This window comes from Branchiostoma belcheri, unplaced genomic scaffold (assembly GCF_001625305.1).
Source record: "Branchiostoma belcheri isolate BF01 breed outbred unplaced genomic scaffold, Haploidv18h27 scaffold9, whole genome shotgun sequence".
NCBI lineage: Eukaryota > Metazoa > Chordata > Leptocardii > Amphioxiformes > Branchiostomatidae > Branchiostoma > Branchiostoma belcheri.
Genome location: NW_017804575.1, coordinates 298,943 through 315,572, shown reverse-complemented (window position 1 = coordinate 315,572; position 16,630 = coordinate 298,943). Strand labels below are relative to the sequence as shown.

Genomic DNA, 16,630 nt, shown 5'->3' with positions numbered 1-16,630 from the left:
GTTGTCTGGAACATAGAGTTTGTGGTCTCTGCTTCCATGGATGACCATGGCCTTTGGTCAAGTTTGCTGCATGTCACAAATGCTGCATGTCACAAATGAAAAAAAAAAATGCAAGTTACATTAAAGTTTGCAAGTCACGATTAACTGTGAGCCTTTAACAGATTATGGCTCTGAGTATGAAAAAAACAATAACCTGTAAATTACAGGCAAATATACAAAAATCTAGACTTGCCAAGACACTAAGTAAGTTCTCTTTAAAAGAAAAGCTTACAAACTAATAACCAGCTGTGTTTTTTTATCAGGTGGACAAAAAGCCTCTGGAAGACAATGCCCCTGATGATCGCCGCTCGAGCGGGTACAGCACTAGTACTGACCCTGCAGATCCTAGCGACAACAGCCAGCCAAAGGGGCTGGACCCAAAGTCGCAAGAGTCGGCTGGCTCCATCGCTCCTTACACCAAACTGGGAGAAAATGGCGAAAACCCTCCTGGTCAGGGTCAGCCCAGTGTCAGCCCAGAGGGCATCGAACTGGCAGAGATGGGAGCTGCTTCAGCTGGAGATCCTCCTGCACAAGACAATCCGATCCAAGATGTCGCTGATTACCTGAAGACCGCAGACGGGATCATGGATTATGTCCGAATGGGAGCCGGAGGTGACTACTACAGGAAGAGTGGCACCGAGACCCCCGACTACCTTCAGACCTACACTCTCCGCCACGATTCAGCCAACCCGGCCCAGCAGAAGGCCAAACCGATGGACGGATACGTCCGGGCGGCGGTGGGAAAGCCTGGCCAGTTCGTCGAACCAGACTACAAGTCACGGTACAGCCTCGAATCCCTGCCGGTCACGTCAGGATCATCCGGTTACAAGTCCAACGAGAGCCAACCGAGCACCACTGTTGAAGAGCCACCGTCTCCAGAGAGCCAGCTGAAGAACTACATCAGCAAGTCCATGCCAAACATCCTGCAAGGCTTCCCGTTTGCCCCTGCAACAGTTGCTGGGGCAACCATTCCAACGCCCATCGAAGAAATCCCAAGTCACCAGGCCGACAATACCACGTACATCAAAACAGCAGGCGAGATGAAATGTTGAAAAGATTCTGTGTCTTACACCGTATCTTTGTGTTCCAGCCAGCGTCTGTCTTCTCCTAATTCCAGCTACAAATGTATGTCCAACTGCCAATTCTTTGGCAATAACTGGCATGTATCGGGTCAAAGGTCACCAGCAAGACTTGGGAGAGTCTTTCCGTCATTTGACGGAATTTTGCCGCTCATGACAGACAAAAAGTTTGACCAATGCGTCATCTTTGACAGACAAAAGTCATCATGTAAAGATATGTCCCCTAAACTAAGCTTAGTCCACCAGCAAAATTTGCCATTCAAAATGCAAAGATTTCAAAACTTTCCCAAGGGAGCATGCCCCCGAACCCTTCCAGGATTGTTGTGCCTTCTGCACTCAACATGTTGTTACGTCAAACAAATTTGAGATGACAAAGAAAAAAAAGCAGGCTGGCTAGAAAACTTGTGTCTTCTGTTGAACTTTTAATACCTTTTAATTGTTTTTTTTGTGTGTGTTCCTGCTTTCAAATGCATTCCAGAGTAGTACATGTTTATGGATATTTTGTATCAATCAAAGATAACTTTCATCAAAGTTGTCTATTATGTACACAGAAATTTAGATAAAAATGAGATGATGTATTTTAGGCCCAGGCTCTGTATCAATCGATTATCGACTTACTGGAGAAAAATTGAAACATGTCAGTAATTTTTTATATTACCGGTATATAATGATGAAAAAAACACAGTGATCAAAAAATGTAAATAATTTCTTTTGTGTGTATGTTGGCTACAGAATAACATGTTTTTGAGTCCTGGAACATTGTATTGTATCAGAAAAAGCACCTATTACTCAAGATTTATCCTAGTTATACATGTATGTAAAAGAGAGTGTCAGATGTCATTTATAACCCTGGCATCACACTGTAAACAATCTTGGCCAAATTCAGAATTGGTAGAGAATTTATTAAATTTGGACAGGTATTTTGTTTGTTTTTTTCAATGCGCTTTACTTTGTGATCTCATTATAGCTCTGTATGCAAATGAGAAGATGAATAATTAGGGGTAGGGCCATCCTGCCTAGTCTGAGAAATTGTGTTACTTGATAGTGCAAATTGAAGACAAAATGTCTCAAGGCTGTTCCACCATTACAATTTTAACATCGAAATCTACCATGATTCTGTATTTGTACATGTATCTCGTATCTATATGTATCTGTATCAGCATAACAGACCATTCTACATGACATAGATTTGTCAGAAGAGCTGTAAATGTCAGCTAGTCTAATTCCGGTTCTTCTCAGTTGGAACACATGTACATGTACGTCATGTAACTGTACAAGTCATGTCCACGTAGATAGGTACATGTAGGTGCTTCTCATCAGTGGTGTGTACTGTGGTATAATTGTTATAGTTACTGTATCAATGTTATATGGAGATTCTGACACAGTAAACCAAAATCATCAGTGACTGAATTTGAGATGTTTATTGATAAGTTTTGTTGTAACAGTGTGAGGGAACAGATTTGTGTATTGGCACATGAAATTAGTCAGAAACAACATTATATTTCTATGTAACACCATGTAGGTTTTTTCTACCTCCATGGTAACACACAGTCTTGTACATAGTATTTTACATTTTGTTGTATCAGGAACAAATTTAAAGATTTCTTAACACAGTAATGCTCTTTTCTTTAAGGCAGATCCTAGCAAGACTTGGTAAAAAGCTTAGCACATCTCATCAACATAATACACACTATTTTACAATACAGTTTTTTTACTATATAATTAAAAACACAGTCTTTCATAAAAGATATTTTAAAAAGCATTCTTACAGTATTACCAAGTTATGCTTACATGCAAAAAGATGCTGCTGATTTAACAAATTGTTGCGGTTGTCATCAGGGGACAGTAAATAATTGCTACGTGTTGGAGGCCTTTTCTTGTGACTTATTTCATCAGGTTGGTGAATGATTCAGCCTTTCATTCCCAGGCCTCATTTTAAAACCACGTGACGGGTACCCAGTGAGGTGCTGTCAAGCCTTGACGCATGCATACAGCCACGTCTAACCTCATATAACTGGGAACAGCAGATGATACACCAGAGTGTGTGTGACTTTTGATCCAAATTTTTAATTAAAAAAATCAAGTGTCTGATCTTATAAAAGTTACTAAACCAGCAAATTATTCAAATGTGTGCACAATGATATACATGTAGTGTACAGTATATGGAAAAAGTTTGTGTTCCATTTATAAGGCCCCACAATTTATGGCAAGTAAAATGTTAAAAGAATGTAGTACTATACATTTATGGTATAGTAGTTTAAAAATTGACTTTATTTCAGGTTTTGTAGCAGCAGGTGTGCAGGAAAAAACGGTTGATTTTTTTTACATGTACTGTACTAGTAAGTTCTAAGATTGTTTACCTTATTGCATATTTTAGATAGGATGTCTTGTATGTGTATGTAAATGTATGCAAGAAAAGTGATGCAGAAAAGTGATGACACCTGTAAAGTCTAAAATAGACTAAGTCTTGAATTTATGTTAAGAAGACTAAGAATGTTACAGCCAATGGTATGTATAAAAGACACTGTCTGTGTCACAGTGTTCTGTTAATCGTACTTAACGTGCTTCATCACAGTACATGTATTTCTGTTTATATGGCATTGAAAGATTGTGCATTAAACTGTGGGACTGATAATTGTACTTGTTGGTGTTATTTTTGCTTCATTGCACATTATGACTTAGACAATGAAAACATTAGAGAATTAAATACTACCGGTAGTATGATCACAAAGGACAAAAAATATTTAACTGTTTTATTTATGTTTGATATCAAAATTCAGGCATGTACAGCATAGCAGCATGTTTTCAATAACTCTGACAGCCTTATAATGAGCCTTAACTGAATTGAAAACATAACATTATATAGAATTCGAAGGTAACATGATTCAATATGTTTGTGTTACTTCCAAACATAATGCTATTACACTAACCACTACTTGAACATTGTACTCCTACATTTCTATCACGTAAAAAAGCTACCATCTCTTACTTGAGGATGTGTAACACACTACTAGTACAAAAATGTACATGCACCAGCTTGTAGTTGAATAATTACAAGTACATGTAATACTAAACAATCTTCACTTAACCACTGGCAATAGGTGGCACTGTCTTTTCCTAGCTGACTTGGCACATACTAGTACCTTCAATGTAACTGAGATGCTTCTATTAATTAGAAGGTTTTTAAGTGTGGCACATAATAATAATGGCTCTTTAAATTTGTGTATACAGCAAATGCATTTTATGCAATGTACATAGTGCAATAATATACATTGTTACAGTAGTATTCGATAAAACTAGACTCCTCTTTTTAAAAGCATAGTAAGATGTAAACTTAGGCTACATGTATATGTCCTGTCCTGAGAATTGCAACTGTTTAATTTCTTAGATATGCGAGTTGGATCTGTAACCGACGAGTCTAAAGCCCTTAACTTTCTGGTTGAGATGCAAGCTAGGTCAACTGGCTTTGAACTACTGGCGCATGCTTTGAACTACTGGTCCACGGCATGCAAAGAAGCATGTCTAATATGATCTTTCTAATGTGGCGTGTATGGCGCAAAGGTTGGACTGGCGTTATCCGGCATGTTTGAGACATAATTCCCATCAGGCAAGCTTCCTCTCACATAACCATCTGTGTTAACCTTGGGACTTTCCTGGTTGTCAGGACAACGACCTTCAGCTCCATGGTAACGACCTTCAGCTCCTTGGTTACCAATGAGCGGCTCCTTTTCCTCACAGGGTGAATCCTTGCTATAGCGTGCTTGGTACCCAAAGTGCTCTTCACCCTCTGGTTTAGAATCTACACTATTGCCACTAGGAGGTGGGGTGGTAATGTTTGTGATGTAGGGCATGTCAGATTCTGGGGGCACTTGCTGTCTAGTTGGCCCTGGTGAAGTGCTGTCACGCAAAGTTCCTGTCACGCAATAATCTAGATTTGGGTTAGAATCCACATTTGCGTCATTTGGCAGTGGAGAAGGCAGATTAGTGACGTATGGCATATTGTCAGAGTTTGGTGTCGTCTTCTCAAGCAACGTTCCCGTCACGCAATAGAATTCTTCGTCTCCTTCTGGTACCACCCTGATGTATGTGTCCAGAGTTTTCGTTTGGTCTTTGCTACGAGGAGTCTTTTCAGCATCCCACAAAGACATCGTCTTAAGGCTATCTGTTGGCGAATGATGTTCGGGAGTTTGGGATATTCCATTTGATGGGGGGGAGCTGTCCTCCTGTCTGGAAACGTACGACATTGAACCCAGAGGCGTCTTTGGAGCTGATGGTCTTGCCTCATTTACGCCCTCGTTCTTATTCAGACTTTCTTGACCGTCTGTCAACAGTGATACTTCTCCGTCTTTCGATAGGAAGTCAGAAATGTCGTCACAAATCTCAGGCTCATGTTTGCTGGTGGGAGTGACGACGTACAAGGCAGAGTAGGGTCCGTCCTGGCAGAAACAAACAAACAAACTAACTAACTAACCTTCAGATACATTCCCCTGATTCTATGCAGTGAGTTCCTATGAATAGCATATTCTGCTTTAACATGAATGAAAAGCAATTCACTGCAATGCAATGCTAGCCTCTACCAGGCTTCAGGAAGCAATGGAAAGTTGGCCAAATGGACAGATCTAGATCATAGTTTACCACTCCGGGATCCTGCTCCCAAAGCCAGGTAGAATGCAATGCTAAAAGCGATTATGTATTACCTTGGTGATACTTCCATAATATACTGTGTATTCATAGGCACGTTATATAACCACATTCCATGACATGGAATGTTGTACATTGTGTACATGATAAGGACATTGCAAACATATCAAGTATTGACAAGATAATGATTATAAGTCATACCTTCTCCAGGAACAAGACGGGTCCCGGCACATGGGGAAAGAGTTTCCGCTTCACCCTAGATGATATGTAGAAGTTAGTTACTGTGTTGGAAATCTGAAGCACTTTATTTTGATAACTACAATGTTACATTTTTTGTGTATTCCTAATAACCTTTGAAGTTTACTTTGTCCTTCAGTGTACACATGTACAATGTAGTTTTTTATCACATGCTACTCCATCAAGTTATAGAGATTGCCTAGTGAGGAATACTAATGTGAGAAACAGATCGGGAAAATGATATTCGTCCTAAAGGTCCACCCCAACAGCAAGGATGTTTAAACAATGGTCTGCAGGGTCCATGGCATCTGTATCATGTGTCAAGAAGAAATAAAATCTGCTATTTTTACTGCTTATTTTTGTAGAGATGTACTTGTTCTTAGCCAATAGTTCTATTCAACATTCTGCCAGACATAGTACCCGTTAAACCGACATGTAGAATTTTGATGGAGTCTAGTAATCTCATTATCTTCTATACATTGTACATGTTACAATCGTTGTGCAATAAATTTGACTTCATGCTTAAAATTCAGAATTGAGATTACCATTGTTGAGAACTAGTCGAGGAGCTGTGTTCATACCTGTGTCTGTTCTTCCACACCAGGAAGGTCACTAGAATGATGCTGATGATCCCGGCAACAACTGGGATCACTATGGCAACCGGCACACCTAGCAACAGACAATAACAAACAACATCTTGACTTTTTAGTAAGATTTAATGTGTCTAAAAGGCCACAAAATGTAGGAAATTGTTGTAATACTAATAGTGTGACTAGGAATTGTAGGATTATACATACCATCAACTCTCACCACCGGAACTGTAAAACAACAACAAAAAGGTATATCTATATTCTTGCCATGTAGAATGTTCATCAATACACACAATTAGTACTATATAATCTTGTATATAATAATTATTGTCATATCAACTCTCATAATTCCATCAGGTAGACTGACACAAGCTTATGGATGCCTTCTATCTCAAGAAATTGTCTTGAACACCTGCCAGTGGATATATCCTTAGTGCAAGTACCTCAAGGACTAATGATGCTTCTAGCTATAGAAGATGAAGACTCTTAAAATTCACTGTGACAGGCTATTTTAAAATGCATCAGTCTTTGGGTAAGATTCAATTAGTGTTGTACGAAAAAGATACATGTAGTATCATAATTATACGATGATTACATACCCAGGCACATTTGCCTTTCCAGCCTTGTGCTGGATTCTCCTGTAAGTGGCCCTCCTTGCTCATCGCTATTGACAGCCTGTACCCAGAACTCGTACGTAACAGCTTTGTTCTCAGCACAGTCCACCTCTATAACTGCCTCCGTCGTCCCCTCAACCCTCTGGACGTGTGGCTGTGTTCTCCCATTGCTGTCCTTTTGCGTGTACGACACAAGGTAGTGGTCAATCGGGCCGTTTGGATGGGCCGGAGGGGCCAGACGGAGGTGGACGGTGGATGGGGAGGACTTACGATCGGAGACGGTTGGTGGGGGTGGAGCCTCTGGGTCTGGGAGTTTTCAATATCAGAAATGAAATATAAATCAATGTCATAATTGATAAATACCAGGGTTACAAAGAGGGGGAACAAAAGCATTAATGTTGTAGCAGTTCTTCTTCTTTGGGTTGAGGAGGCCAACATCAGCATCATGATGAATCTGCTTCACTATGTTTGGAGAGGGTAAGTAGTCATGTACATGTATAATGTATCAATTTATGTCTGAAATAGCAAGGAAATAATGGGAATAAAGATACATGTATGAGGAAATATGCTGCCTAGTTCATCATTCATGTATTTTCAGGAATGACCTTGGTCTTCTCCCTGCGGCCTAACCCTGTAGCCAACACCGTTCAAATGTCAGAAGGCTACTGAGCAGAATGAGGGTTAAGGTTATAATGCCAGACTTACCACCTATAGGTGTGGTGACAGAGTGATTGGATGAGAAGGGCCCACACCCAGCACTGGTGCAGGCCTGCAGCCGAACACTGTAGTTTGTGTTCCCGTAGACAGGGACCCTGTCAACATCAACCAGCTGGTGCACATCTCCATTCACCTGGAGGAAGGAAGGAAGGAAGGAATTGGTGAATGGATAAGAGAATTGCTGGTAAAGGATAAAGTGTAAATGAAAGTGGATGGATGGATGGATGGATAGATGGATGGCATATGTATTGAACTAAGGTCAAAATAACTAAAACTAGATAATCCAGTAAAAGCTGTTGTGGAACTGGAGTGAGTTATCAATTTTTCCAGAAATAATGTAAATCTCCAATTAAAATATGTAAGACCTACATAAAAACAACAATGCACACCTGTACCTAATCTACATGGTTACAAAAGGCATAGTCAATTACTTACATATCAATGAAAAATTATTTGGATGCCGTTTTAGATCAAGAAAGTTATCAACTGAACACGTTACAGTAGTGTGCTGTTCACCTGTGCCATGTAGTATGTAATGATGCCGTTTGGTATCCTGGGAGGGTCCCACATCAGCCGTAAAACTGTCGCTGTGACATTTGGGAATCGTACGTTGGTTGGAGGGTCCTCAGGAGCTGTAAGAAAGTGTTCAAAACATTATGATTTCCCAAGTATTTTTCAAAACACGGTGTAAGGATGCTGTACATACATGTATATCAAATACCATCTTAACATTTTACTTGCAATACATGTTACATTCTAGAAATTCAGTACATGTAGCTGAAGAAAGATGATGGATGCTGTCAAAAAGCTTCTATGCTTAATTATAAGTCATGCATATCAATTTAAATTCTTCCTTACATTATGAGGAAATTATCATACCTCAGACATTTGCTCTTCCACACCAGAAAGGTGACATGATTTTCAAAGTAGCAGATTTATATAAGTCAGCAGATAGATATGAATGGAAGTTTCTGGTACAACATGGTGGCCTCGGAAAGGTGTACTTAGGTACACCTGTTCCACCATGCCTTCCATGTACGTGTATGTGGTGAATTATGATAATTAAATAAATAAATAAACATAAAGTGTCTGCGGATGACACCCACCTGCTGCAGCTGTTGTTTGTACAGATGCAGCGCTAAACTGTCCTGAGCCCACACGGTTCACAGCTGCGATCCTTACAGAGTACCGGGTGAATGGACTCAGACCCTGCAGCAGGACTGATGCTGTCTCCTCACCTGTGACATTTACTGTGCGGACGCTTCCTTCTTCAAGGAGAAAATAAAGAGAAAACAACATCAGTGTATGAACTATTTCACTGCATTATGTAACGTTAACATTAGGACGATACAACAAGTAAAATTCCTGGTCATTTATTCTTTACAAAGTAATTTGAATCAACCTAACTCCATTGAAATACTGTAAATACCATTCAGGAAGTGTGGGTGCCAAAATATACAGGCTCTCACCCAGTGAACTCATTGATTTTAGTCTATGTTCAGAAACAATTAGCTCTTTCTGACACATGTAAGTACAAATAACATCCACACACCTGCACATAGAGCTCCCTCCACTAGGGGGCAGTACTGCACCAGGTACCCCAGTAGGATCCCCCCTCGCCACTCCAGCCTCAGTGGCTCCCAGGTCAGCTGGAGGGAGGTGGGGCCTGCTGTAGTCAGGGTCAGGTCTTCAACCTGGCCCACTGGAACTGTGGATCATATCATATCATATCATATCTCATATATCATATCATATCATATCATATAACGTTATCATATATCATATCAAATATCAGTTTCATGTCACACTGTATTGATATTATAATATACACATGTACCATGAAATCATTAATCATCATACATGTACATGTATAATGTTATCATGCCATAATATGATGTCATATATGATATTTTAGATGCCACCTAACATTATATACCATCATATACACATGACATGATGGTATATGACGTCATTTAATAATTATTGATATATGGACGAAGGCAAGATAAAACTTATTACCGGTACATAATTTTATGAACAAAAGATTTAATACAAATGCCAGATTGATATTACCGGATTTGCAGTGAGAAAAGTTAGGTTTGTCCTTCATTTCATAATGGAGTTAGAAGGACAGCTTATACCTCCATTATTTAATTTCATTCATCACTTTAGCACTGCATACATGTATCATCTTGACATTTTTCAGCTAACAAACATGACAAAACCAAAATCTTAACACTTACCCATCTCCTCTGTGTACGCCTCAACAACTTTTGCCTCTCCGAAACCCTCACGGGAGACTGGCGCAACCCCGAACCTGTACCGTGTACGTCCCTGTAACCCACGCGAGATCTCGTGTTGTACAGTTGCCGCAGACAGTGCCTGGTCGTCAGTTATACTCTCCCAGTCAGGCTTGCCCCACATGTATATCTGATTCTCAGACTTCCACGCCATCCAAAAACGATGTACCCGGTGAGCTGCACACGGGTTTCCTCCGGTTGTTGCCATGACAATGTAACAGATGTTGGTGATGTCACACTGATGTTTATTGTTGATGGAACGGCTGGCACTAATATAAAGGACAAACACAAACAAATATGTTGAATAAATATTAAAATGAAATGTGTTTTCCCTAAAATGAAGATGTTTTCACATTGATTTTCATTGTCCAAGATGGACAAAATACTTAAAACCATATACCATTCATCCAAATTGCCAATCAGTAAAATTCACTCCAGTCGTGACCCAGAACAAGGGGGGATACAAGCTTTATACATGTATTTAGGACTACATTCTTCTTGTAGTGGCGCCACCTAGCTCCAAGAAATATATTACATCAAAGACAGTAGAAGCAAGAAGGTTCTTGGTACACATAGAAGGTAGCAAAATGTTGAGAGGTAAGAAGAAGTTTGTTGTGCATAGAAACTCTTAGACTAATATTCTGTAATTACACTGGTCTCCAGTCAAAGTACAAAATTCCAGGAATCAATTTCTTACCATGACCAACTTGAGGTAGCAGTAGAATTTTATCTTGTGACCGTCCCACTTCATTGGAAGCATGAACCTTGATGACGTATGATGTGTCAGACTTCAGTTGCAGCTCGGACAGATTCCTGTGCCGCCCGTTGCCTGGGATGGTGAAAGGTCCGTAGCTATCCCGCGAAATTTCCCCTTGTTTCAACATCGAGGCAACTGTCACTGTATAATCCTTGATGACGCCATTCCGGTCTCTCGGAGGCAATTCCTAAGTTGGACGTAAAAATTTTGAATATCTCAATTTTCTTACATTCTAATTCTTTGTCTACTAGGTTGCTTTTCTTGTTTACATACATATATATATATTGAAGAAATTTGTTATCACCAAGCATAGCATAATGTAGTAAGAAAGTTTAAAGTACTATCCACATATATGAAATGTATAAAAAAGTGCACATGGTACAGCATGTATTCAAACAATATAACTGTCAATTCAAACTTAAATTTTCCTATTCCTAGTTTTCATCCCAAGCAACAAGTCAAGTACTAGTAGACAAAAAAACAAGAAAATTATTTATTGTGCAATCTGTTTTCTAGAATGCATGCTCAAAGACTACAAGCAAGTGTTTACAACTTTTTAAGTACTGGAAAAAGGTAAACACATTTTGTTATTTAACGTTAGTACAATTGTAGAAGTTGAACGGATCTTACCTTCCAGTAAATGACGACATTCCTGATTCCTGCATCCCTGCTGGGAGTGACGTGCAGCCAGGCAGGTACTGAACCCACAGGGGCTGCAAAATCAACTTGTGGTTTAGCCTCTATCAGGCTTCAGAGGTTGCTACCAAATTGGCCAAATAGACTGATAACATGCCAGCCCAGAATTTAGTCTACTAAAGGAGTAAAGTTTAGAGTGGCAAACTGTACTCCTTTAGCAGACCAACTCCCCTGACATGGATGTTATTTGAATGTCTATTTGGACAGTTTCTACTCTTTCCAGCTGTCTCTGAAGCCTGATAGAGGCTAATATAGTACAGCTAAAAACATACTCAATATGGATCAGGGATTTGGGGGGTTTCACCATGTTTCATGTTTCATCATCATCATGCCTACGGATATTATTCATCAAAACAATTCAGTACCCGAGCCACGTCTCCCATATGGTCAAAACATTATGGGTTACAATGTGCTTTATTGATTTTTCAGTGACTAAATCTGTAGAGTAGAGTTGCAAACATTTTATTGTGACAGCAACATTATAAAACAGAAGACAAACAATTGAAGATTCAATAACTGACCAGCCTTGTCTGTTTGTACGGATACCGGCTGGTCAGGACAGTCGCTCCAGTAACCTTCGGGACGGACAGGGTGGGAACGGACACAGATGTCGTAGGTCGTGAAGGGGTTCAGGCCAGTCAGGTCACCGTGTGTCATCTGGCTCAAGTTTACGTACTGATATAAAACACAAGAAGATTCAAGGTCAGAGACAAAGGGTACATACTGGGCCTTATAGGGTCCCATTCCCTGTACTGGCTCTTGATAGTTTAGAATATTCAGGATTCTGAATTTGGATCTGACAGTATACAAATAAGTATTACAAAATGGACCCTGATTCATACAACTAAACACCAAACCAACCAACCCACCCACCTACCCACCCATCAACCCAACTACCGACCCACCAACCAACCAACCAACAAAATAAACAATAAAAAATCATACAACTGACCAGCATTTATCACAGAAAATATAAGCTGATTCTGCTTCATGGAACTTTATTCTAATACCTGACAGGTACATTGTAAAGATTATTTGTAGCTTTGGGACAATGACATTCATGTTAACTTTCTCCTTAAGGTATACCATAAAGACTTACCTTAAATGTGTTGGGGCTATCCCACTCTGCCCGGTACCTTGCCTGGTACAATAGGGGGAAGTGGCTTACATGTAGCTCAGCAGGGTTATCCCAGGACAATGACACGGATGTTGACCTCCGATCCACCACACGCAGGTTACGGACTGGATTGGGTTTGACTGTTAGATGATAAAAAATCTTTAACTGGTTAGACACTATTCAAATGAATTTCAGCTGTCATATCAAAGTGTGGATTTTCAACATCCATCAACAAAGTTCTAAAAGCCATTCATGTTACATGATTTACATATCTGGAATACCATGATAAAAGATTTCTTTTATCCCAACATATCCCGTATAGATACAAATACTACACTAATTCATTGAGTCAGACATAAAATTTTGGATTAAATCTCTGTAGGAGAGTTTCGAAAATGCAAAATTCTCTCCTACATTTTGCTGCTTTAAGATCACAGGAGCCAGAATTTTATGGTGGAAGAAAATAAGGAACCACATGTTAATTGAAGAACAATGGCATACCGTAGTTTTCTGGGTTTACAGAGTTATTAGACTCCGCCCTGCCAAGCTTGTTCGTAGCTGTGACGTTCAGGTGGAAGAGAATGTTGCCGGCGTGGCTGATACTAGACACAAAGTGACAGACTACAGAGGAACCCTCCACCTCCAGTGGTTCACACGCCTCCAGGCCTGCTCTGCTCCTAGATAGTGAGTTATATTGAAATGACATTTGTCACTTTGGTAAATCATTTGCTTGTTTGTTTGTTCATTGACCAAACATGTACATGTTTGTAACGTTTCTGTATATTGTTGGGTTCAATTTGTATTTTTATGAAATTGTATGTTTTTAATGTGTGCCCAGGGATACCTGAAAAGCAGATGAATGGATCTGAGGTATTCCCTGGTGAAATAAATAAACTTGAAACTTGAAACTTGAACTGTGACTGAGAGGCAAGAGACATACATGTAGATATTGAATAACGAGAGATGACATTCGGTATAAATTCATTCACTCATTCATTGATTTTATTTCCATTCTTTATTCCTCCATCCTGGGAGAGCTTCTTTGCTTGAGATAAAATGCATACACATGCTCAAATGTGTCCTTAAATACACATAAAGTCGAGTCAAGTTAAAGCATAAGTCATTTTACAGGAGGTACTAGCGTGCTTAATGTAGTGATGAGTGATACATGGCTAATGTGAGACCATGGAACTAAAAAGTTGTACCTCCATGGTGAGACAAATTCTCTGCTTCTCTTTCTTATTCCTTGAAGGGTTAGAGTTTCAATCATAGGTTATGAATAAGACAGTACTTACAAGTGGGTGTATGTTATGCTGTATTCAGTGTCAATCAATGGTTCCCGTCCTCTGGACCACCAGCAGGTGAAAGAATCCAGGTTTTCTGACAGGCACCTGTCCAACACTAGCTCTTCTGGGGCATCTAAATACAGAAAGACCCTGAGTCTCTTTAAACATACAGTCAGAAGAGGCTCTACACATGTAGTACACATACTAAGAAGTACTGCTAGCTTAGTCAAGACTGCAGGGACTATAGCTAGATATGCACACTTTACATATCCAGGTGTTCAAGACATTCTTGAGACATGATATACATAGATACATACATACATGTACAATATATTACATAGATATAAATCTATTACATATATCTATAGCTATCTAATATGTAGATACTAGTAGATACATATCAGTGGTCGAAATACTTTTTTTCAGTGCTCTGCAATATTGCAGAAGAGTCAAAATTTTGTTCTGCAATTTGGAAATACTTTCTGCAAATACACAAGCCTCCATACTACAATCTTGCAAGTTTATAAGCATGAACTATTGATTGATATGCAAATTAGTGAAGACAAATTTTTTGAAGTCCACAAGGAAACAAAAGATAAACAAGTCAAGACAAGGTTGATGTAAATTAGTGAAGAAGCTCCTGTTGTTTCAGAACAGGAGCTTATAAGTGTTGTCTGTCCTTGGGGCCAAGAGCACCAAATCCCAAGTGCCAATTTTTCCTGCTGCAAAATTGCAGATTGTATAAATTTTTCTTCTGCAATCTTGAAAATCTATCTGCAAATTGCAGACTGCAGACAGGTATTTCGAACACTGCATATAGATTGGTAGATAGATAGATGAATAAATAGATATTATACAATGTACATTGTACATAACATACATACATATGTACAATACGTACACACATACTAGTACATAGTAGATACATACATGATTAAATCCATATATACTTACATCCGACATTGAGTTCCACCCCGCCAACAACAGGACAGTCTTGTCTGATTGGCTCAGGGACGAAACACACGTAGTGCCCTGGCGATGTCTGCGAAACATTCTGTAGAACCAACTGACTGACTGTGTCACTAAGAGCGTGGTAGTTTTCCGGTGGTATCAGTGTAGTTCCTTTTCTCCAGAACACCTCATGCGCAGTGATGCCGTCTTCATCAGGACGTATGGTGCAGTTGAGTGTGACCGTGGACCCAATGAGCGCTACTGGACTCACAGGCTGCACTCTGCCATGTATATCTGTGGGTACCAGAATATCCCTTGGTTTTTCTTCTTACTCGAGTACACAACCCATATTACACTGTATCTCACCTGCTTGATTACATTTCAATGTCTGTAAGGCACCTGACTGGAGTTCTTGCCGCTTCAATACACAACAATAACAATACACAACATTCTGAATTTGGCATTAAGCATTATCAGGACCTCCTCCCCAAGTCCATTAAATTTTTATGTTAAATTCTGTAAATGAACCAAAGTACCAATAAACCAACTTTCAGAGGTTGAAATATCACATTGTAACAATAAACGAAAAAGAAATACTAGAAAACAAAACATTGCTGAGGAACATTATATTATTGCAACATTCATTCATCTGTGATATTAGGTATTATCACATGATGTAACATTATATGACCAACTACCAACGAAGGCCTTATGCAATACTCACCATTTAATGAACAATCCCTGTACTGTGCTGCAGTACTGACAGCTGCCACTAGGAGGCGGACAAGTATGAAGAACCATGATTGGGTACTCCCAGGCATTCTGGTGTCCATCCACGTCTTGACACTGCACCAAGCTATTGAAGTAATTAACATTATATTCATATATGATATACATTGTAAAAGCTAAAGTATATTTGTAAAAGTACATTATGTTTGCTTACATGTTTGTTTGTTTCTATTGCAACAGAAATAACAATTCTACAGCGTTTTCATCACTCACATGTAAGATCAAAATTTTTAAATATAAAAAAAAGGCCAGATTCTTTGCCATCAACTTACCAAAAAAAAAGTTTTTTGCTAAAATTGGTGGGGTAAACAGATACACAACATTTTTTCTTGACTGGAACCTCCAACCCTTGATGGCCCTCTTGAAAGAACTGTTGATAGAAGCTCCTTAGTAGAACAGAATTCCTACTCACGATAGCTATTTCATTTGTTCCTAATAAAAAGTAATAGTAACCGAGGAAACTTTTGTTCACTTGGCTGTCCCTGTGCCTTCTTCCCACTTAATTAAAGAAAATCATGCAGGAAATATTGCATTAAATTCCCACAGGAAACGTGCTAGCCTGGCCCGTGCATGACGTCCGTAACCCGTGAGGTCAATGACCCCGTATGTTTCCATTGGTATTCCCTAGGGGTATCCACTTGTATGGTTAGCGTTCTTTGTACATAAGGAGGGGTCCGATCATCCCGACATTTCCTGACACTGACTGCCCAAACTTATCATTATAGCACATCTGAAGCTGTTTGCTTTCTGTAGGCACATGCACAGTACAGTAAATATGGGAGTAATCAAAACACAGCTTTCCGAGAAGGGAGTATTT

General features: G+C 39.5%; 2 protein-coding genes across 8 annotated transcripts in view; one reads left to right on the top strand and one right to left on the bottom strand.

Moving 5' to 3' along the window:
- LOC109487790 (Down syndrome cell adhesion molecule-like protein 1 homolog) overlaps positions 1 to 2,521 on the top strand; it is a 38,940-nt gene extending 36,419 nt beyond the window's left edge. For all 7 annotated transcript variants that reach the window (XM_019791857.1, XM_019791853.1, XM_019791855.1 and 4 more), the window contains exon 19: positions 303 to 2,521. In XM_019791857.1, coding sequence (XP_019647416.1) covers positions 303 to 1,091 — 789 coding nt within the window. In that variant the 3' untranslated portion in view covers positions 1,092 to 2,521. The remainder of the gene's footprint in view (positions 1 to 302) is intronic.
- Positions 2,522 to 4,168: 1,647 nt separating this feature from the next.
- Positions 4,169 to 16,630, bottom strand: part of LOC109487791 (tyrosine-protein phosphatase Lar-like) — a 13,286-nt gene continuing 824 nt past the window's right edge. Inside the window, 19 exon segments of the mRNA XM_019791859.1 lie at positions 4,169 to 5,554; positions 5,961 to 6,015; positions 6,578 to 6,665; positions 6,794 to 6,814; positions 7,186 to 7,506; positions 7,906 to 8,050; positions 8,434 to 8,549; positions 9,024 to 9,185; positions 9,470 to 9,625; positions 10,161 to 10,379; positions 10,382 to 10,486; positions 10,915 to 11,161; positions 11,605 to 11,687; positions 12,192 to 12,345; positions 12,770 to 12,927; positions 13,289 to 13,464; positions 14,083 to 14,206; positions 15,028 to 15,318; positions 15,749 to 15,870. Of these exon segments, the coding sequence (XP_019647418.1) occupies positions 4,655 to 5,554; positions 5,961 to 6,015; positions 6,578 to 6,665; positions 6,794 to 6,814; positions 7,186 to 7,506; positions 7,906 to 8,050; positions 8,434 to 8,549; positions 9,024 to 9,185; positions 9,470 to 9,625; positions 10,161 to 10,379; positions 10,382 to 10,486; positions 10,915 to 11,161; positions 11,605 to 11,687; positions 12,192 to 12,345; positions 12,770 to 12,927; positions 13,289 to 13,464; positions 14,083 to 14,206; positions 15,028 to 15,318; positions 15,749 to 15,857 (3,630 nt within the window). The 5' untranslated portion in view covers positions 15,858 to 15,870 and the 3' untranslated portion in view covers positions 4,169 to 4,654.